We start from the raw sequence: 23,306 nt of genomic DNA, 5'->3' as shown, positions 1-23,306 counted from the left end.
CAAACTTAATAATTCAATCTAATACTATTAGATTTTTATTTTTATATATATTTTATTTTATTTGATTTTATTAGAATTTATCAAACACCTAAAAAATTATTAACAAATAATAAATCAAGTATTATATTTATGTAACATAAATTTTTTTTTGATTAAATTAAAATGCAATAAATTATAGAGATAAAACTGAGAATAATTTCCACAAATAGAGGCACCGTATTTTTATTTGGGTAATAAAAAATATATATAAATAAATATATATATATACCGCCGTACTGATACCCACCATGAAAGAAAAGTTAGGTCTGAAATTCAATGAACTGACTTGATTGGAAATTTTGAAGATGCTCCTCCATCCAAAGCTAAAAAAAAAAAAAAATTAAAAATAAAACAAAAATTATTTTTTACTAATTTACAGTGCGGTAATAAGTTCCTTTTTACTGGGATTAATTAATTTATAATCTTAATTAATTATGTTTTTAATTGATCAATTAATCTATAATTGGTCAGATTCAAATTTAATTAACCCACTTGGGAAACAGAACGGGTTTAATTTCTCATAAAATTTTACGGGTTACGGGTCGGGTTGCAATTTTACCAAATCCATCTCAAGTCGGGCCCACCCGATACCAAAATCCAATCAGGCTTTTTCTTTGACTTGTCAGCTGTCCACAAGCGTTTCAGTTCTTGCTCTTCCTTCTTTTCAAACTACCCTTTTCTTTTTATTCTCCCTGACGCAAAAACATTTCTCCCTCTCTTTTTTTTCTCTTCTCTCTCTCTCTCTCCTGGTAATTGAATCGTGCTTTCAATTCAATGGTAAAAGAGGGAGAGGAAAGAGAGATGAGTGTGTTCTTTGATGGAATAATCGAAGCCATGCCTCTGTTTGCTAAGGAATTGGTTGCTGGGGGTGTGGCTGGAGGCCTTGCCAAGACTGCTGTTGCTCCGCTTGAGCGTGTCAAGATTTTGTTTCAGGTATCTTTTTGACTTCATTCTGCTTCTATAATTCAAGATTCTATTTTATCTACTCCTTAACTATTGATTCAAATTTTACGATCGGCTCTCCTTGAAAATGGATAATGAGAATATGGGAATTTAATTCAGTTGCCTCTTCTTTCCACATTCTTTATCGGTTGCAAGTCGTTGCTTGCAATTTGGGTATTTCTAGTATATACTCATATGAGTTGAAGCAATCATCTCGAAGAGTGAATGTGAGTATTCCAGTGTATAATTTGGGTAAAGGTTGATCAATCACGAAACAGATTTCCATTCTGTTTTTTTGTTGGCGATATTTAGCTTCTGTGGTGTCAGCATTTTCTTATTTAATAATTCTTGAAAACAGCAATGTCTCAAGTATTTTTGCATAAATGATAATTGGAAGCTCAACTGATTGCTGCGCAACTAACGAGCGTTGCTCATTAGCAGCCAACTTAATTTGCTCTGTAGATCACCTTCTCATTTTAATAAACAGTACCCTTTTACATGGACTTGTGACCCCCTATATTTGGATTCATGATTCTGTCCAGTGTCTACAGTTCAACTATATTCAGTTATTCAGGCTTAGGACCATGTTTTACATGGCCTAGTGACCCATATATCACAGAGGTTGTTTAATATCTGCAGTATGAACAAAACTTAACTCCCAAACTGAGTTGGTTACTTTCTGATACTGCACAGACATGACCTCCAAACCTTGTTAAGCCTTCATTTCCTTTTTCCATTTCTTTATATTTTCTGGAAAGAACATTGAGTTCGATGCGATTGATGTAGACGAAACACATTTTTTCAACTGCTTATTGTTACGTTAGCCGCCTGTTTTCTTTGTGGTATGAACTTATTTAATAAAAGACCAAAATTACTTCAACAAAACCATCTTTAAAACAAGACAAATTTTCATAGTAGGAGAAATGGCCCAAATCCTTCTCCTGTGACTTACAAAAGAATAATGTTATTAGTGTTACTAGGGCTGATTGTGAATGGTCCAGCCATGTCGCTAATGTATCTATCAGAATCCCGGTCAGTGGAACAATCAGTTAAAGGTGTGCAGCATATTGTGTGTAGTATGTCTCCTCATCTTGGGAAACGACAGTGTTATTCTCTTACAGTATGAATTCAGTTAATGCTCAAATCAAATTTCTTCATCTTCTAATAGAACTGAACTAATATTGGATAGGAAAAATGCATTTAGGAAAAAGTTCGACCAAAATGACATAGAACAAAAATTTCTTTTCGTAAAAGGTTTACCTGTAGGGATATCCATTGGATGAAATTCATTCTGTCATATAATGATGTTTGTTCATCAAATATCAATGCATATGAAGTGTATAGGTCTACATAGAGGTGATAATAGATTTATGTCTTTTTCAGAAGAGAAGATTTATGTATGGGGATAACATCAGGCTGCAGTTGTCAAAGATTCTGCATAAGATATTGGAAGTATTACATCAATGATGTAGAACAAAAAGATCTTAAATCGAAATAACTTTTCTATTAAAGAAAATTTCTATAATTTTTATTATCATTGTTTAGGTTGTTTGATTTATTTAACTTTAGATTTTAAATTATTGGAAACTTTGGTTATTTAGGTTGATCTTAAGTTATAGAAACTTTTGATTTCTTCTTTAATTATTTTGATATATCCCTTATTTCTTTTAGAAGAAAAAAATTGATGAATTTCTTATTAGTTGTAACTAATGCCTTATAAAGGCTAATAGCTAAAATAAAGAATGGACGATGATGAATTAAAACTTTCCTGCTAGGATTTTATTCCTGTTATTTTTCTGTGCTTTTATGGTTATTGTCCCATTTAGTCTATTTCTTTTATATTTCTTCAACTTGATTCCCAGTTTCCTCTGGCTTATCTTTACTCTTCTCTTTTCATGTAAATTTTCTCTGCACCTAAATTATTTAGGGGACAAGTTAATTTAACCGCTACTCATCAAATATGAGACTTTAACAGTTATCCTAACTATCTGGCAAAATTTACTACTTAAAAAAAGATGAGTTCTTCATACCAGCTAGTCCAACAAAAAAGAGGACCTTCATGCAAAAAGAAATCCTTTTTTAACGAACAAAAAACCTTAAAAGATGAAAAAAATTCCAAGCAGCTACATGCCTAGACTGTTGTCTAGACGAAACAATATCTAAATAGCCACATGCTTAGACTGTTGTCTACACTCATCACTAGCCAACATTTGGAGGTGGTTGACACCACTTACAGAATTAGCTTTAGAGAGTCTTGAGTAGCTTCCCCGCCATTTTTTAGCCGATGATTCCGCTTGGAAAACATTTCACTAATTGTTGAAAGAGAGGACCATTACTATCCTACAAGATCTTTGCTTCCAAGCTATCATAGTAGAACCAATCGAAAATAATTTTTATCTGATTTAAATTTTCTTGTAGAATATACCATAATTATTTGACCTTCGCAAATAGGTCAAATATATACTCGATACCCAATTGAATGATTCTGAAGTTATGGTAGAAAACATGATTCTGCATTCTCCGTTGGACTTTAACATGATTCTGCATGCTCCATTGGATTTCTATACACTCTCCTTCGCTAGTCACCTTCTGACCATTAGCCAGGGCCTATGGTGCACCACTTTATTTTGAAACCCTTTAGTCACATAGGAGTCCATAAATGAATGTGAACTACCACTGTTCAGGAGGATCATGATTGTTTTTTTGTTGAATAGGCCTCTGATTCTTACTGTTTCACCTAAGGAGATACCTTCAATAACTTGTAATGAGAGGATTCCAGAGTCATCCCTGTTTTCTTGCTGATATAACTCCTGATTTTCTTCGTTCTCATCTTTTTCCTCCTCACATTCTTCTACTGGCATAACTTTTTTCAACTTACATTTATAGGCTGTGAAGTATCTTCTTCCACAATGGTTACAAAAACTGTTTCGTTCGCCTTCTGGTGGGTATTGGGAAGCCCCTTTCTGTACTTTTGAATGAAAATTTATTTTTGGGTGTTTATTATGATTGATAGCAGGCAAGGGTGTCTTTGGACTGAATGGTGGATGCAGTGATCTTAGGTTGGAGGTTGGGTTGTTTTGTGTGTTAGTTACCTTGTTGCAGTTCATGGCATCTGCTACTTGTTCTTGCCACGGGACTAATTCAAAGGCATGGTATGAAGTTCAAGGTTTATGCATCCTCATCACAGGTTTCTTCCTTCAACCCACTAATAAAACTGGGTATAAAGTATCTCTCTGATAATCCTGGGTTTTCTGAAAGTAAGAGTTCAAACTTTTCTTGGTTGATCATTTTATCCTCTTGTATAAGTTTATTAAATTATTCCTCTACATGAGTTCCTGTTAACCCCTCAAACCTCTTTCACAGTTCCTCTACAAATATATATTAATCTAATATTTTTGGTGAATTGTGAATTAATGAAACCATTATTCCACCTTATCTCCTACATGGCTGCTGTTTTTTCCCTATTTTCATCAGATATCTTATACACATTAAAGTATTCCAAACACCTTTTTATCTAGGTCCTAGAGTTCTATCCCTTGAAGATGGGAGTTTACACCTTTTGTGTAGGGTTTCCCGATGGTGATTCCGTGGGTTTTGCATGCAACTACCCCCAGTGTCTTGCTACTTTGGGATGGGGAGTATACCCCGCTCATGAGCCTGAACATTAGAAAAATGACTTTACATGCAGTGATGACTCACCCAGCCTGACTCCACCTTGCAATATCTCTGCAAGTTGCTCAAACCATTGGTCGAGGAACTCCTTGGTTTGACAATGTGCATCATAAATCTCAGCCATGAAGTCACAGAGCTTCTGGTCAACCTTTCTTACATTGTCTTCAAGAGTCTGCAGTTTCCACGGTTCGTTAATCACCACTTTCCCTTTGCTTTTCACCATGGCAGCAAGTTTCTCGTCAGAATCACTCTGCTAGAATACCAAGTTGCAGGTACTTTTGACATGTACCCGGTGACTGTTACTTAGAGTAGTAAAAGAGTTAGTTAGATCGAAGAGAAGAGGGAGAGGGAGAGAGAGATAGAATAAGGAAGAAGAAAAGATTTGATCTAGAGATCCACTTAGTATTGAGACTTATCATGCTTAGATAGAATAATATAGAGTAATTTAAAACCTAAGGAAGTTAGAATTGTTTTGAATACTACCTAAAAACACTCCATGGAAACAGAGCGACGGGGGAAGAAACCCTTGTTGCTCAACACCCAAAATGACCTTTTATCTTTGAGACCCTTTCTTCTAACCCTAACCCACTTTAAATAGCTACCCTGGATTTTGCCACATTACCCCCATCCTTCACCAATTGAAGCCACATATTTCACTTACTCCCTACTTAAGCCGATTGTCGAGCTTTGCCCCCATTTACACCTGATTGTGCCACGAGTTGCCAGCTATTCTCCGCTTGTAAAGCAGCACCTACTTTTGTTCCTTGCTTTCAGTTCCATTTCCAATTTCGGGAGCTCGCCTCTGTTGCCTGCCCTTGTTCTATTTTCCTCCCGATGAGCTCGTTCTGTAACAATCATATTCCCTATTTCTCTCTCTTGTGTTTGTTCTTCTGGTTGTTATTCTCTTTTATCTATCCTGCTTATTCTACGTATTTCTATATTTCTTCACCTTCATCCCTAATTTCTTTACATTGTAGGACAATTTTGGTTCTGCCATAACTTGTCCTATATTAGTTGGTACCAGAGCCTAATTTCTATTCTTACTTCTGCACTTTCTTAGACTGCCAAAAAAGCAACAAAAAAAAAACACAATTTTTTTCGTCCCATCAGATTGGTCAAATGGGTACCTTACAATCACTTTCAGAGTAGATCAACATTAGCTCGACATGAAATCCAGTAATCTTTTTGTTATAATTTATAATGTAATCTACCTGATTACATATGATGTTGAACCAAGTTGTTGGTCCCTATGGATGCATAGAGAGTATTGAAATACATTCACAATTAATTGCTATGCAATATCATTGTAGTGAAGATGTTATCTAGAAACTCTCTCAATGGTCGTTGCATATATGATAGTTGTTGTCAGTTAAATATTGAATATGAAATAGATTTATATTCAGAAGTTAGGAAAGCCTGAGATCATTTGCACTAATTAAAGGCTGAGCTTCAGAGTATTACTAACACTTCTCAAGTATTTTAAGATGGAGAACGTAAAATTCCTTCAGAACCAATAGTAGCAGTAAGATATATTTGCTCCATTTAAAGTTGTTCGTATTCATGCTATTGAAATTGTTCTTAAACTTATTCTATCTCCTGCTATTGAAATTGTTCTCATCCACAATGACTGTATTGAAGAGATTTATTGGGATATTTTCATTTTACCTTAATGGTTTTATGATCCCAAAGAACTCATGATTTTAGTTAAGTTTAACTTCTCTGTAGAGATCATCAAAAGTCAGCTTTTTCAAGATTTTGAAAAGCATGTTTGAGCCTTTCCTATCTTATGCTCCACCACTCCAAAACTCGAGATCAGGTTTTCACCAAAAGAAGGTAGAATGATGCAGAACAAGTATATCTTAATTTGGAATAAATTTTCTATTAAATAAATCTTTTGTAATTATTATTATCTTGTCTTCTTAAGTTAAATAGGTTTATTTAGACATAAAGTATTTTAGTTTTCTTTTAGGTAGATTTTAAATATTATAGGAATTAGAATATTTTAAATTTCCTCTTTTAGAATTTTCCTTTTTAATTGACGAACTATGATATTTAGTTTCTTTTTTGGTGGATTTTTAAATATTATAGGAACTATAATTTTTTAAATTCTCATTTTTTATAATTTTCTTTACTAGTTGTAAGCAATGCCTATATAATAACTAGTAGCTACCAAGAAAGAAGAGAAGACAATGATGAAATGAGAATTCCTTTATTGAGCTTTCATTCCCTATTATAGGTGTGTCCTTATGGTTATTATTCTCTCTAATCTATCCTACTCATTTTACCTGTCCCTACATTTTTTCACCTTGCCCTTAATTCTTATAGCCTACCTTTATTCTTCTATTCTGTTTCCCATACTTTATTTTTGTCACTTTGTAGGATAATTCTGATTCTACCATAACTTGTCTTACAACAGCATATCTTGCTTTTTGCCCTAATTACATGAATTTAATTATAATCAAAAGGTCAAGAGAGACCAAATATGGGTTTGAGCTGCAACCCCCCCCCCCAACTTTTGATCTCAACTTTAATCAATTGTTGTTTGTATTGAGGAATTTATTTGTTGCTTTTTTTTAGACCAGAAGAGCAGAATTCCAGAGCATAGGGCTCTTTGGATCCATTAAAAAGATAGCCAAGACAGAAGGTGCCATGGGTTTCTACAGGTGCGTGTGGAACTTTCATTCATTGTCATTTATTTGAAGGCTTCCCTGAAAATTTTATCACTTAATTACTTTAAGAATTTGTCTTTTCAATAGAGGCAATGGTGCCAGTGTTGCTCGAATAGTTCCCTATGCCGCACTTCATTATATGGCTTATGAGCAATATCGTAGATGGATTATCAATAGTTTTCCTGATATCGGAAGAGGTCCTGTGCTTGATCTAGTGGCAGGATCATTTGCTGGAGGAACTGCTGTGATTTTTACTTACCCTCTTGATTTAGTCCGGACAAAATTAGCTTATCAGGTAAATATTTCAATGATAAATACATGCTTTCATAAAAAGAAAGAAAACTGAACTGAATTGAAAATGCTGATCCAGGTTGTTAGTTCATCAAAGATGAACGTTCAAGGGATAGTTAGCACTGAACAGATTTACAAGGGAATTCTTGATTGTTTTTCAAAGACCTATAAGGAATCTGGGATAAGAGGTCTCTACCGAGGTGCAGGTATTTGTTTTTGGACTCGGAGCTGTTTCCCTTGGTTCTTTTGATCATTTGAGTTTTTCTTTTCCAATTAATACATGGAAATTCTCATCAGCTCCATCACTTTATGGAATTTTCCCTTATGCTGGTTTAAAGTTCTATTTCTATGAGGAGATGAAGAGGCATGTTCCTGAGGAGCACAAGAAAGATATTACCGTGAAACTTGTATGTGGATCTGTTGCAGGTCTACTGGGGCAGACCTTCACATACCCTCTTGATGTTGTTAGGAGGCAAATGCAGGTATTTTACTTCTAAGGTCCTGGTCTCCACTGTATTGTTAGATTTAGAATTAAAACCTCTATAGTATTGAGTGATAACCATGCAATAGGTTGAAAGGCTGGTGTCTAATAGTGGAGAGTCAAGAGGAACAATGGAAACCCTTCTCAGGATTGCTCGAAAGCAAGGAGGGAAGCAATTGTTTTCAGGGCTGAGCATCAATTACTTGAAGGTGAGAAACAGTTTATTTTCTGTTCTTTTCTGATATTTGATTGTCGCTAAATATCTCTTGCTTTGCACAAGCCAGGTTGTACCATCAGTAGCTATTGGCTTCACTGTTTATGATGTTGTGAAATCATACCTTAGAGTTCCATCAAGAGATGAAGCTGTGATAGAAGTGACAGCCAACAAAGCAAGTAGTCAACCAACATCACTTCACTCTTAATAATGAAATATTCCATTTCAAGCAAAGCATTTTCAGGCAGGAGGGTTGGCTTGTGAATTCTGATTTTTGAATAAACCTGTATCTTGCAGTTAATTCTCATTAGTACATTCCATTCTTTTAAGCAGAATGACATCAACCGTGTTAGTGAAATATGTCCAAATTCCAAATAAATTTGTACAGGTTATATCTTTAACAGTTAGCAAATTTTAGTGATTAGGCATCTGGGTCAAAACCCACGTGGTAAATGTATATGTGTAAATAATAGTCTTACCATAGAAACTGATTACTTGGAGATATGTAACTCTTCCAAACTCCAGTTTATTGATGTAGCTATCAGATCAACTTTAATTACATCTTGGCTCTGGTTCTCCCACTTTATTGGTATTCTATTCAATAGAAGACAATTTTACATATAAAGTAATGAAAGGTTACAGAATAAAATGAAAATATAATAAAAATGGCATCCAATATGTAATTGAACTATCCACTGCCAACATAATCATTTTACTTTCTCCAGTTGGTTATTCAATATAGAATATTTACAGGGACGAAGAACTGATGTAAGGTAGACAAATTAGTTAGGCTTGCTTCCTCCCGAGTCTAAATATAAATATGCAAAATTGTTATTCCATATTCTTTTGCCAGGCTAGAGATGCAGAAATATATAACTATTCATTTTTATTGCAACTGAATAAATATCAAGAATTTGGACTGGCATAAAAAACATAATGTGCAATGTAAAGCATTGGTACAAGTATCTTCCCTGTCATAGATCTTGGGTATCTCTAGTCTACCAGTAATCCCCACAAGAGCATTTGCCATCCCTGAAATGATGAAACCGCTTGTTGTCCCTAACAATGAGCTCCCTTCCAACAATCTTTGACATGATCTTTATTGCATTATGACAGTCACCGCATATTCTGAGGTTCTTGATGATCCTAAGCGTTGTTCTTGCCGGAGTGCTAATTAGACCATAAGCTATCGCCAGACGCTCGCTATGGTATTGCAAAGCTTGCTCTTTTGCTTCTTCATCTATGTCATGAAGTACATATCTGGTGTCTGGCACATAACCAGCTTCCCTCATCTGTCCATTTAAACCTTTCAATTTACCATACCCTTCTTCCTTGTAGGACTTCATGCACCTATACTCACTCAATCTGTTCTTCTCCTCAACCATATTAATACCTGAATTCTTCTTCCGCGGTGGCAGTGGAACTTGTTTAGCAGCTCCCTTGGACGGATCAAGGCTAATTAACAACTCATGAGCATGATCTTCAAGCTCAATATCACCATGAATTCGAGCAAACTTCCACAGAGCATCCCACAAATCCACTGTGGGTTCAAATGGAACTCTTTCTACAAACTCCTGAGCCTCCCTCAAATGACCAGCTCTTCCAAGAACTTCAATGACACGCAAGTAATGTTCAATCCCCAGTACAAACCCACTGGTATTATTCATGAAGTCGAAGTGTAATAGAGCTTCTTCCACAGCTCCAGCATCAGCACACGCAGCCAAAACTGCAGAAAAAGTTTCCTCATCAGGCCGCAATCCTTGTTTCTTCATTTGCTCAAACAATAACAACCCTTCATCTCCCTCTCCGTTCTCCGCATACCCATTAACCATCAAACACCACGAACCCGTATTTCTCTCGCGCATTTGATCGAACGTCCGGCGGGCATCTTTCATGCTCCCGCACTTGACGTATGCATCAATCAATTTATTGTTCAATACAGTATCGCTGGTTAATGGAGACCGTTTCAACAATTCGTGAACTCGTTTACACAACTCCAGAGATTTAAGCTCACCGCATGAATGCAATAAAGCACCAAAGGCACAAAGATCAGCAGAAACCCCTCGTTCCACATATTCTATGACTTCCTCCAACCTTCCTTCCTTGCACAAACTTACCAAATCGATATCAAGATTCATTAACGTTGGGTCTTGACGAAATCGGTCGCTCTCATTTTGATTTTTTCTTAAGCTAACTTCATCCGAGGAGGAACGCCGCTGTTTCCTCTTGTAAGGTGAAGTAGACCGAGAATCCCGGCGAGTCTGGCTAGAATGGGACCGGTAAACAGTATTCGCGTCGTTGCTGTTATTATTTCTGGTATTAGGAAAGGCGTAGAGACCCTTGAAAGTGTTGGTGGTCAGAGTTGCAGAGAACGAAGACGAAAACGGGAGAGAAGAAAAAGAGTGAGGAAAGCTGGTACGAGATTTCAACTGAGGAGAGAGTATCACTGAGTTTCCCGCTGGGTGAGGAGAGATCAGAGACGCCATTGCTAACTGCTGTAAATCAATAGATGTAATTGGGATTCTGTACAAGAACAGAAGATGGAACAGGAAGGTGAAAAATGGCGCATCTGGAAGTTTATCGAAAATGATTTCCTGCTCCAGAGTTCGCTCGTATCTGATTGGTCAATCCACATTTATACTCAAATTTTTAAAAATGGAAATATTTTTATTCATAACAATAAATATTCAAAGCAATCTGATATATTTAGTAAAAAATAATATTTGACATTTTAAATATAAATTCCGATTAAAAGTTAAAAAGTCATCGTTTAAACGTTTTTGAATTGTAATATTTGTATTAAAATTTATTAAAAAGTAAATTTTAATTTTAATTTATAATTCATAAAATATTTTTTAAAACATAAAAATTGAAGTTAAAAACGAAATATTTCTTTTTTAAAAAAAAAAAAAAAGAAACTAATTAACTTACTTTTTATCAGACTTGAAATCTGGACGATGCTGCAGGAGAAAAGAAAAGAACTAATCTTTTGTTCAATTTTATTAAAAATAAAAAATAAAAAGATAAGATAGTAACTTTAATTACATAAAATAAAAATAAAATATATCCCTTCTGGAAAAATGTCAAAGACTTTACTTTAATTTAAGAGTACATTTAAACATTAAGAAGATAAAAAAAAATACAAGTAATTAACAATTACGTAGTTTAAGAATTGAAATATTAAATTAGTTTTTGTATTATTTTAAAAAATTTAAATTAATTTATATAATATTTTTTTATATAATTTTAATCTCTTTAAAAATTTTGTGATTTAGTTCCCAACCATTGATCCACACTACCAGTTAATGCAAGCATCACACTAATATTTTTGGATTGATAAATCTACTAATATCATATGCCCCCCTGACATCTGAATTAGAAAATTTAGAGAATCAGAAATAGTCAAGAAAGTGATTCACTTTCTCTAGTGAAATTCTATACAGCCTCCGTATTATCTGTATGCTTGAAAATTGTTAAGGGGAATAAGTTCCCCATCAATACAATGATCGCAGGCGACAAGTTCATGGCTCAATTCATAGACAGAAGCAAAGCAATCAGCAACAAAGTGAAATAATTTTACGCCAATGATAGAAACATTCAGTAGCAACAGAGTGAACAAAACTAAATTTATGAGCCTTACCAATGTATTTATGTTCCTTGTGGAGCGTTATAATTACTCTAGTATGAAAACGCAAGTAATGGTCTGAGATAGAGGGAAGAAAGATGAGATCAAATGATATAATCTGACCACTGTGAGATGAAAGAAGTATGATCCATGGATTCCCCAGGGCAGTCTTCGTGTCTTGCTGGCTGATCCTTTCCTCCCACAAGCCTTGCTGGGTTGCCGACCGCAGTGGTCCGAGCTGGGACATCAATCAGCACCACTGACCCTGCTCCAATCTTGGCTCCTTCCCCAATCTTTACATTTCCCAAAATGGTTGCACCTGCGCCGATCAAAACTCCATCTCCAAGCTTTGGGTGCCGATCCCCACAGGCCTTCCCAGTCCCACCAAGCGTTACATGATGTAGAATAGACACATTGTTTCCAATCACAGCTGTCTCGCCTATCACCACACCAGTTGCATGATCGAACAGAATTCCCTTTCCGATTTTGGCAGCCGGGTGTATGTCCACAGCGAAAACATCAGATATACGCGAGTGTAATGCTAGTGCTAGGGGCCTACGCGACTGCGTCCACAGCTTATGAGCTACTCTATGAGCCTGATACACAAAACCTTGTAACTTGTCATCATCATCTACAATCGCCTTAGGATAAAACAATCTGTAACTCGCCGAATAAAATGAGGAACTAAAATAGGCAATCATTAAAACAAATTTCAGTATAAATCTTCAAGACATCAAATGATTACTCTCAATTAAAGCAATTCGAGGACAGAGTTATCATACTTGCACCTAGCGTGTACAACAATCACATTAAACAAGTGCAATTTGAAAATTTTAGCTTTTAAGATAACAATAACAATTAATCATAGAGCAGTTGCAGATCGAGATTTCCGCTAGAGAGTAAGACGAGAGAGAGGCGTCAATTGTTGTATTGAACAAGAGTACCTGGCAGGCCAAGAAGCCCTTGTAATTGAGGAGGCAATGAGAGAATGACACACACGCGGGATCTCGCATTCGAGCCGCGCGGAGATCGGCGACGGTTGCCGCACGGATTTCAGGGTCAGAAGAGAAAGAGTTAAGAAAAAGGTCGTAGAGCAAAGTCGAGAGGAGCGTGGAGGAGCAGAGCTTGTTCCCTAGGTGGAAGGCGAGAGACCGCTCCAGCGACGAGTGAGAGAGAATCGTGGAGTACAGATAGCTAGCGAGAGCTGGCTCCGATTCAGCGTCACGACGGGCCTCCGCCTTGATCTGAGACCACACAAAAGCCTCGTCTTCGTTAGCGCCATCAGCGCTCGAAATCTCCGTCGCGGAAGACGGCGGAGACGGGTAATGAATCTCGCCGGCCGGCATCGTCAGCGGCTGCTTTTCTCTGTTGTTCGACGCGGTAGGGTGAGCGACGAAACGGAGTTGCAGTAGTGCGGTTGGTGGTGACAATGACGATTGGATTGATAAGATTTTGGAGAAGCTTCTGGCAATAACCAGGTGTGGTGATCAACTGTTTTTCTTTTCTCACCATTCGTGGGAGACCTTGTTAGGCGGTCTGTTTGAATGCCACGTGGCGTATCTTGCGGCAACTGTCACTCAGTAAACGAGACTGGGCTGTCACGGGAACACTCGTGTAAATTTTTAATTACTATTTTATTGTTCCAGTGTCGCATCACTTTATAAAAAATAAAATATTTGTTGAAAAAGATTAGCTGGTCCTTTTTAAAACGTTAATTTTTTTTTTTATTTGAATCATGACAAAAATGCATTCCCTAGATCCTGCTTAATTAACTATGTGGTGTTAATTAGTGGTAATAGCATTAATTAACACTAATGTTGCAAAGCTGAAGGCTAATCTATTATTCCATTTTGATACAACATGTTGCATATAAATTAAACCATTCTTAACAGAGAATTAAACCAAAAACAAATAAATAAAAGAAAGATACATTTGTTACATAGAAAAGCAAACATGTAGAAAATTTTCCCATGTATTTTTTCTTGGGAAACAATAGGGATTTATTGGGAAACAATGAGTCTCATCCCCTTGTGCTGCTCGCATCTTTTTCTTCCACCAGCAGGACTTTTCTCACATACAGATCCTCCTGGTGAAGTAACACCACAAATCACAGATCTTGACTGTGAATCAGATTTCAAAGAGCAACTGAAGGAACTATCACACCCATTTACCCTGTGCTGCCAACATCTTTCATGTCCTTTAGTCAATGACCTTGTACAGAATGAACCGTTTCTTAATGCTGCTCCACAGACAGTTTTCGGATCTCTATCTGTAGAACATCTGTCTGAAAATAACATAGACTTGGATGCAGGGTCATTATGCAGCTCGTTATCGGAAGCGCAGCCGCCTAAATTTACACCAGACTTATTCTTAGCTGACTTTGAAATTAAGGCATTGATCTTCATCCCTTTGTGCTCCTCACATCTTTTTCTTCCGACAATCGGTTTCCTTCCACAAGAAGTCCCATTACCAAGAGCTACACCACATATAACATGGGAATCTTGGCCATGAAGAGTGCTTGAATTCATGCATAAATCTGGCGAAGAAGGTGATTTCCCTTCTGTGATTAGCTTAAAACTGTATCCGTAAATTTTCCTCCCTTTATGTTCTTCACATCTCTTCCTCCCTAGTACTGGTGGCAGTGTACAAGAAGTACCATCACTTAAAAGAACTCCACATGTATTGCTGGGGGTCACATCAGTTTCACGTTTACCAGAAACTAATTGAGGCCTTGATCTGCTAAATTTGATTACTCCAGAAAGAAAGTTGTTGCTCTCCTCATCAGCATCAGCAGAGACTTTGTTTTTCTGCAGAAGCAGTTTGTCTCCTTTGATTTTGATACCCACTTTCTTCTGAGTAAGAGGTACAAATATCCTGTAAAGACTTGAGAATCTTCCCGTGCTTGAAGCAATCTCATCGAGTTTTTTAAGGATCTCATCAGGGCGACGTATAACATTACTGCCTTTGTTCCATGCATAGTCAAAAGTATCAAGCAACTTAGCTTCTGTTTCTTCCGCTTCCTTCTTACTTTTCATCTGATTGAATATTCAAGAAATCAAATGAAAAAGAAAAAATCGGGAATAAAACATCAAAATACATGAGCCTCTCAGCACCAAGTATCCACTGGTGGGCACCTAATTTAATCCACCAAGCCTCTTTCTGACAGTATGAGTTCCCTAATTCAGTTCTTATCAATGCTATGGTATTCCCAACGCAAAAATATAATGAACCTACCCCTTGTTTCCTTCACTCAAAAACTGTTTAGAGGACTGAAAAGTGTATTGACAACAATTTTGTCTAGCATTATTTTTCCCACTTTAAAATATGTTCTCCATTTATAAAAACTGCAGTGATATATATTATATTGCAGTCTCTATACAGAATCCAATAGTTCCCATCCTCACCTTGCATGTAAATAGATATGTGCATGATATCAATGGGGAGACTCAAGTCTTGTAGCTAATCTTCTCTTCAGCCATCTTATAAGGCTCAAACAGTAAAGGATTAACAGGAAAGTTAATTAATAGCTAATTCCATTACTAATCATGGTCTTTGTAGATGGTAAATGTCATTATTATAACCTTCTCAAAAGTAAAATAGCAAAAGCAAGAGAATTTGTTCTTTGTTTTTAAATAATGGATTGAGTGATTATTTCAAAAACTTAAGCCAATAGAATAATATTAATCTCCTCTTATGCATAAGTTCACCAGCCTAAAAACATAAATCAAACACAGGCCACCATATTCTGCACCAAATTATATTTTAAAAGAAATAGTATAGTAGCCAACAATCAAAGACTATATCACTTCTCATACTGTTTTAAATAATTAATTGAACTAGTCACCGCAAAAGAATTAAAGAGCCAGACGTAGTTAATCTGAATTCTAACTCGTCCAAAAGACCATGTTCCCAAGATTAAGCATCCTTCCTTGAACAACATGCATAATTTCATCATCAAAAGAACACACACACACCAACACGCATAACTCAAAATAGGCAAACACTTACAGGAGCCCATCTAAACACAACAGAACAGCCTCTTGAGAAGATCTCTTCGAACAAACCAGATCTTCTTGGAGAAGAATCTGATTGAGAATGAATTGGGTTGCTGGTGGTGTAGATACTGGCCAAATGAGCACCAGAACGACCATAATGCTGGAGCCTGGACCTGACATCCTCAGCTTGCCCAAGATATGTCACCACTATATCATCTGGGGCAAACTTGACAACATCACGCTCCAACCCAGAGTGAGCCACGGCAATGCCAAGCTCATAAACCCCAGGGCATGACTTGTTAGGGAGGTTGTAAACCCTGTATCTTCCAACTCCTTCCTTGCCCTTGCAGTAATCTTCCCAGTCATTTGCCCCAACAAGAACCTGAATATCCAGTGACATAATACCAAATTACCCATCTTAAATTTGATACCCAGATCACTAATCACCTCAATTTTCTACCATATCCCTCGCATTATCAAGCAGACTATCTCAAGTTCCTGAATCGAAATATGGAAAAACTGAAAGAATGAAGAGAAAACCTGTAGACATCTTTTGTTAAAAACCCGACCCTTCAACCGATAGAGATTAAATTCATGAATTTGTGAAATGCAGCAGTACAAGTATTAATCTGAAGAATATGCATACACACACACACAGAGGTAGAGTGAGTGTGTGTGTGTGTGTGTGTGTGTGTGAGAGAGAGAGAGAGAGAGAGAGACCTTCCATTTGGAGAAGCATGTATCGTGCTTGGTTCGCTTGTAGTCCTCTCTCTTCAACCTGGGAGCAAGGAGGGAGAACTCGTCTGCTCCCATGGTTATCTGCTACGATGGGAATTGACCGTTATTATTTTATTAGGACAAAGTTTGAATCTTGCAAGGCAACTTTCTTGCAAATACTTGATTGCCCATGTGAAATATCTGAAATTACGATCAGGTCCACCATTGTTGTTCAGCGTTGGATTAATCATTATCTGCATCTGCGCTGACCAGCCATGCCAGCAGTCAAACGTTGTATTTATTTGTTTTTATTTCCATTTCCAAGGATTAAATAAAGGAAAATTAATAAACCACATTGTTGAAGCTCAAATCACAAGATTATATAAGTAAAAAATAAATAAAATATATATATACACATATAATAGTATATAAACATATAAAATATATAATATATATTACTATATGTATGTGCATACATATAGCATATATGACATATCACATCATATATATGTTCATTGATTAAATTAAATATAACTTCCAATTAATTGAAAAATAAACTTATAGATTCAATGTATTTAGACTTTTCTTTCAAAAAAACATATTTTTCTGTTTTAGCCAAAAAAGACATGTTCTCTTTTTATTATTTTACATATAATGCTCCTATAACAATTGAGTATATTGTGAAAAAAATATAAATTTATATATATAAAACAAAATATTAAAAAATTAGTTTTTTGTCAAAAATAATAAAATGTTAATGTACAAAGTACCTTTGAATTTTAGTGTTCATATCAAATTATAAATCACATTCGAATTATATACTCAATATAACTTAATAGTTAAAGTAAGCAAGGGAAAAAAAAATGCAAATACGATTTATAAACCTTATACTCAACTTGTGTTTACTTCCCCTACGTAAGTCATCACTTGAAAATTTCATTAATAACTTTATTGATTACAGTCGATTATTTTATTAAAACTAATAACTTACATATTTTACAATATTTTTTCTGTAAAGTTCGTAAGTTATAATTTTATCGTACTTATTACTTAATGTGGGTAGGCTTCACGTTTACAATACTTGTTCTATACAAAGTCAACAAGTTATACATTCATATCACTTGCTTTATTTAAGGTCGACATCCTACACATTTTATAAATGTTTCATTCAACATTCTTTTTAAAAAAGTTCTCACTCTACTTTATTACAACTTCCAAATAAAAATAGAATAATAAAGTTCAATATTTTCTCTCTCTCAATAGTAGATATATAATATAAAACTTGAGTTTTAAAATATATGCTCAAGAAAATCGAAAGATTAATTTTTTTTTTTAAACTTTCGATGCCCATAATCTTATAATAAATGAATGGAAAATGATACTTTAAAATATTTGATCAAAATATCTATTACACATGTATAAATGATTTAGAACATTTAATGCTCTTAAACAAGTTCGTTTTTATCATCTTTTGAATTTTTTTCAAAAGGAATGAAAATTGTAAAAATACATTTACAAAGAAATAATGAAAGAAGTAAAGAAAAACTAAAAGGAAGAAAGGGAAATAAAAATATGTGAATGTTCACTACTTCATGATATATGACTCTACTATTGTTATTCTTTATTTATATCTCTTTTTATTTTTTAAATTTTTTTATCATTTTATTCAATTATAAAAGGCATATAAATTTAAAAAAATAATTATTTATAAATTTGTATATACTTCTAGATATTATTTAACACCCAATTATTTTTTTAATTATTATTTTTATGTTATTTTATTTTATTTCTATATAAATATAAATATGTGTTAATTGAATTGAATTTATTTTATTTTATTTTATTTTAATTTAATGAAATTAATAGTAATAATAATAATAATAAGGATAAAAAAATAATTGAGGATTTAATTGAAAACAATTTTGAAAAAAATGGGTGAAAATTTGGATTTTATGGTATTTTTGAAAAAAAAATCGAAAAACGGAGGTCAAAACGCAATTTAGAAAAATTAAGCCACGTCAGCTGCCCGGTCAACAACCCCAACTAACCAGGACGCGTCAGGCGGCAGAGACACTAACGCGAGAGGCCACGCAGGGGGAGTCATGTGGGTGATCCACATACGCGCGATCGAACAGCTGAGATCCGTTCTCGCGCGCACGGACGACCCAGATCGAAACGCACACGGACGGCCCAGATTGCATCGCGCACGGACGGTTCAGATTGAATCACGTACGGATGACTCAGATTGAATCGCGATCAACGGTCCAGATTCACTCCTTATTTAATCGTGATCGGACGGTTCAGATTCACTTCTTATTTAATCGTGATCGGACGGTCCAGATTAAAAGCGATGGACAGCCCATATCAAAAGTGGATGGGTATAAATAACCATCCGCACCCAAACCCTAACCCTAGCCGCCAGAGCCCCTCGCCAGAGAAGATAGCCCAACCGCCGGGGAGTCGACCGCTGCCACCCGCCGCCGCACCAGAGCAATTTCTGACCGCCAAACGAGGTAAAAATTCTACCATTTGCTCAGAATTTGATTCCAAACCCACCCATGGCCAAATTGAAGTGAAATAACTGGCTAATTAGCTAAAAAATGCCATCGAAACTCAGCGGCACCGCCGCGGGGTGTTTCGGTTTTTGCCTCTGATGAGGTCATTTCTGATTCCCGTTCGATGTGATTTTTTCACCGTTGTGATCATCGTTTCCTCCTCTACAAGTTGACCGGAGCAAAACACCCAACCGCAACTGAGCCATAGGAGCCGCCGCATCAGAGAGCCCCAGCGCCGATGAGTTTCGGTTTTCTACGTTTTTTCAGCCCACCGAGGGCCCTAAGTGTATTTTCTCACATGAACTTATGCAAGTTTGGCTGAATTCGACCGAAAACGGCCGAAAACATCCAATCCGAGGCGAATCGCCGCCGTGCCGGAATTCTGAAATTGGCCGAATAGGCCCTAGGTCTGATTTTTGGGTTATTTGGGACATGTGTAGGTATCGTAAGCACGTTTTAGTTCCCGATAAAAAATTCAAAAACCTAGGGACCGGCCGTAGGCGCAGTAACAATCTAGTTTTTGACGTCAAATCAAGTAATGACCTTTCACCCTATTTTCTATCATAGATGTGAAGTTTGAATAAATAATAATACGGTCTTTTGTACAAGTTAGATAAATATGCATAATTAATTACAGATTGCTAATGGAGCCTGAAATCGGACATTGTTCTCTGTTGAATCCTGTTGATTTATTTTACAGTTTAAAGGTATAATAGTATCTGGTTTAGGGTTTTAAATGCATGTATTACTGTCTTACTTGACCACTGTGTGATTTTGGAATTTAAGATATGGTTGTATTACTGGGTGCATGTTTATTGTTTATATGATTATGTTCAACTTGGTAACGGAGACTAAGGAAAAACAGATAAGGTGACAGCCTCACTAGATATCTTGGAAGATGGTGGACGAACCAGGTATATAAGGAACCCTACCATGAATGTTGTCTCATACTGGACGGGGTATGGAGACTTAGTCATTTGCCGCTCATACCAGACGGGGTATAGGGACGGCCCGTTTCACCTTCATACCAGACGGGGTATAGGGATGGAGTATTGAGGTTTAATGTCTTGACACTCATACCGGACGGGGTGTGGGGACGGCCCTGGAATTAAGATTGTTAAAAAGAATGATTCACGTGTAGCGGAGACACCCCTATGGATCCCCATAGATATTAGTAGGCTGGTGAAAATGCGAAACAGTGATAATCAGTTATTGTTAATGAATACGGATTTATGATATATTTTATGTTACTGAGTATGTATGAAATTTTGATCTGTATGATGTTATTGTCTTTATAGGTTGTTTTCACAGGTTCTTCAATGGTAAGAAAAAGGGTAAATGATTTTATTTTAAATAAATGTATTGCTTTAAAATTTGTGCTCCATTGGTTGTTTTTTGGTTTTCTACCAACCTTTATTTTTGTGACGGTGATATAGTGTGATATCCTTACTGGGTTAGTGTAGCTCATTCCTTATTTAACCATTTCATATTAGGAGGACCTGGTTCCTGAGCCCGATCCACAATAAAACGGCGAGTAGATGCTAGATGATTTATAGTTTTTTTTTATTTTTCTCATTTCTTATATTTCTTTTAGATAACTTATTCCGTGATGTTGTTTAGTACTTTTAAATTATTGTGTACGGGATATTAACATTAATCTTTTATTACGCTTCCGCACTCAGATTATTATATGTACTTCCTTTTGAATTTCCGGAGCTGTTACATATTCTGAAAATTTCCTAACAAAATAAGAATTTCAACCACATTTAAAATGGAATACATAATAAAAAAAATGAATCAATTGATGAAACTAATTATTCAATGTCATGTTAATTTAAACTTTGACACATTAAGGTCTTTATTTATTTTTGTATCCCATATCTAGGTGGACATGCGAAGATAAATATGACAAGCATTTTATTTATAAATTTTTTTGAAACCCTATCAAAATGCCAATAACCGACAAAATCTATTGACTATGTATCCTTTATTTTGTCGCACGTTTCAACTTATTTGGCAAGTAAACAATTCATTCAGATTACATAATAATCGATAAGTAATGATCTTAATAGAATAATTGCTAATACTACATCCTACGCCTTCAAGCCACCTTTTTTCTTCTCTCTCATAGTTTTTTTTTTAACAGCTAATAAAGTCCTTTCGTTCATCATCTTGAAAACCTAAGTTATAAGGCTTCTAGTTTTAACATTACTTATATGAAATCATTTCGATGAATGAACTAAACAATGTCTTTTCATGCCATTTATTATCGGAAAGTTTGATTTGAAAAAACATAGTTTTGGTGTACGCAGGATGCTAGGCTTGTACGCACATAGAGACTGGGCTTGCTAGGCTTTCTCATTCCCTTCCTTTTTCTTTTATGTTTAGGCTAACTGTTGAGCTTTTTTTTTTCTTTTTTTTTTATCTATCTTTTTTTGTTGGGATTCTTCTTCTATTTTGGTTGGGTTTTTCTTATTTATTATTTCTCTTTTATTCTTCATTTATCTTTCTTTAACTTTTGTTTTCTTATCTCAAATATAATACTTAAAATAAATAATAAATGAAATAAAAATAATAAGAATTAACCTAATTTTGTTGGTAAAAAGCAACGTGGTTCTGTAATATAAATACAAACAAGATACTTAAATTTTTACTTTACATTTCTATCACAGTTTAGTCATGCAAAATGACATTAAATGTTGTTGTAGTCCACTTTTGCCACACATCTCATTCTCTAACTATAAAATTGAGGTTGACTTGAATTTTGCATTTGCATATTATGAATGCAAAAATTGATATTATCCACATAAATTATGCATAAATATAAAAAATTATAGAATAATTGTTATTAATAAAATAATCTTGTGCTCTATCCGACAATAATTATTAAAGACATTTTAGATGAAGAGATATCAATAAACATTGATTATCTTTTCTTGATTTTAACAAGATATTTTTAAGACGTAACGATCACAATATTGTCTTATATTATTTGTAATAATTCGTTACATCTGTATTTTTTTTTTGTTATTCCTAATTTGTTTTACTGCATAAAAATATATAATGCAATAAAATAAATATCAAAGTAATCATTACTAAACTATTCTAAACTTTAGTGTAAATCACATAAACACATATATTTACAATATTGTACATGTTTTCTTGATATAATATCTTCATAAGAAATACAATAATATAAAATTGTTACAAAAGAAAAATCAATAACAAAACTATGTATAAAAATATAAGCATAATTCATCTTTTGCATAACACCTATAGAAAAACTAGTGCATAAGTATTATGTAGGTGAAGACTTGTTCACTAATCTTTACTAACAATGCATGTATCTAACTCTCATTAAATCAACTCATTATTATTCATAATGAAAAATTAATTTATAGAAAGGCATGCTAACTTTTTAATTATATTATTATTGACATTATTATTATGATAATTAGGAAAGAAAAAAAAAAGAAAAGATTTTTAAATTTTTTAAGATCTATTGAAGTCTTAAGTACATGAAAACATTTATATAATTAAATTATATGCAGTATGTAACATTTTAAATAACTAAATTTATTTGGGATTACTTTTTTCTTGTTGAATTTGTTTTACAGTATTTGGTGAGAGATGATACTAACTTCTTAAGTTTTAATAATTTAATTTCGTGGATTTTATGTTGTTAAAGTTCTCTTTGACTACTTTAACTACATGATCGTATCTTCTTGAAATATTATATCGTAGTGGTATTAAATCTAATTATTTCTTTTTAAGTGTTTTCTTTTTACCATTAGGTAATTTGCATATTTATTTGTTTGTGCCTTATTTCTTATTGTCATGAATCTTTAGCTATTTTTATGTACGAAGCAAATTATTCAAATAAATAAGTGCAATAGAACAATAAATGAAATCGAACTAGGTTCAGTCAAATCAACAAATCATGTTATTATTTTAGAAAACTTGTTTGAGATAACTTTTTTGAATTCGGACTATGAATAAGTCTAACATACAGTAATGTCATGATTGATATATTCAATAAACGAAAAAAAAAATGGTGTAGATGTATGTGGTACATGAAATATTAATATACAACAACGAGATACCTA

General features: G+C 34.7%; 3 protein-coding genes and 1 pseudogene across 4 annotated transcripts; 1 reads left to right on the top strand and 3 right to left on the bottom strand.

The window, feature by feature from the left end:
• The first annotated feature begins 687 nt into the window (after positions 1-687).
• Positions 688-8,889, top strand: LOC110821952 (Mitochondrial substrate carrier family protein). Of its 2 annotated transcripts, none has more exons than XM_022051932.2 (7): positions 688-972; positions 7,231-7,316; positions 7,410-7,617; positions 7,693-7,819; positions 7,911-8,095; positions 8,184-8,303; positions 8,379-8,889. In XM_022051932.2, exons 1-7 carry the CDS (start codon positions 814-816, stop codon positions 8,514-8,516), a joined length of 1,023 nt encoding a protein of 340 aa, XP_021907624.1. In that variant the 5' UTR covers positions 688-813; the 3' UTR covers positions 8,517-8,889. The 2 variants fall into 2 exon arrangements, with proteins under 2 accessions (XP_021907624.1, XP_088064562.1); XM_088208436.1 differs by lacking the exon at positions 688-972 and adding an exon at positions 2,988-6,486.
• A 280-nt stretch (positions 8,890-9,169) lies between these two features.
• On the bottom strand, positions 9,170-11,062 carry LOC110821951 (pentatricopeptide repeat-containing protein At2g15690, mitochondrial pseudogene; annotated as a pseudogene).
• An 800-nt stretch (positions 11,063-11,862) lies between these two features.
• On the bottom strand, positions 11,863-13,471 carry SERAT1;1 (serine acetyltransferase 1;1). The gene is made up of 2 exons (XM_088208437.1): positions 12,878-13,471; positions 11,863-12,529 (listed from the first exon to the last, which is right to left on the bottom strand). The coding sequence occupies exons 1-2, from the start codon at positions 13,277-13,279 to the stop codon at positions 12,038-12,040; spliced, it is 894 nt and encodes a 297-aa protein (XP_088064563.1). The 5' UTR covers positions 13,280-13,471; the 3' UTR covers positions 11,863-12,037.
• Positions 13,472-13,750: 279 nt separating this feature from the next.
• Positions 13,751-16,806, bottom strand: LOC110822083 (protein EFFECTOR OF TRANSCRIPTION 2-like). The gene is made up of 3 exons (XM_022052089.2): positions 16,649-16,806; positions 15,942-16,310; positions 13,751-14,968 (listed from the first exon to the last, which is right to left on the bottom strand). The coding sequence occupies exons 1-3, from the start codon at positions 16,739-16,741 to the stop codon at positions 13,934-13,936; spliced, it is 1,497 nt and encodes a 498-aa protein (XP_021907781.2). The 5' UTR covers positions 16,742-16,806; the 3' UTR covers positions 13,751-13,933.
• Positions 16,807-23,306: the final 6,500 nt, after the last annotated feature.

Source organism: Carica papaya, chromosome 7, assembly GCF_054855325.1.
Source record: "Carica papaya isolate Zhongbai chromosome 7, ASM5485532v1, whole genome shotgun sequence".
NCBI classification, from domain to species: Eukaryota; Viridiplantae; Streptophyta; class Magnoliopsida; order Brassicales; family Caricaceae; genus Carica; species Carica papaya.
The sequence above is the reverse complement of the archived record's forward strand: the minus strand, read 5'-3'. Positions and strand labels throughout refer to the sequence as shown.

Coding starts and splice junctions, on each gene's coding strand:
- LOC110821952 (XM_022051932.2), top strand. CDS start 814: ATGGTAAAAGAGGGAGAGGAAAGAGAGATGAGTGTGTTCTTTGATGGA. Junction 7,618..7,692: donor GGACAAAATTAGCTTATCAG/GTAAATATTTCA, acceptor ATGCTGATCCAG/GTTGTTAGTTCATCAAAGAT. Junction 8,304..8,378: donor TGAGCATCAATTACTTGAAG/GTGAGAAACAGT, acceptor TGCACAAGCCAG/GTTGTACCATCAGTAGCTAT.
- LOC110822083 (XM_022052089.2), bottom strand. CDS start 16,741: ATGGGAGCAGACGAGTTCTCCCTCCTTGCTCCCAGGTTGAAGAGAGAG. Junction 16,311..16,648: donor CATGCTTCTCCAAATGGAAG/GTCTCTCTCTCT, acceptor CTGGATATTCAG/GTTCTTGTTGGGGCAAATGA. Junction 14,969..15,941: donor TTGTGTTTAGATGGGCTCCT/GTAAGTGTTTGC, acceptor ATATTCAATCAG/ATGAAAAGTAAGAAGGAAGC.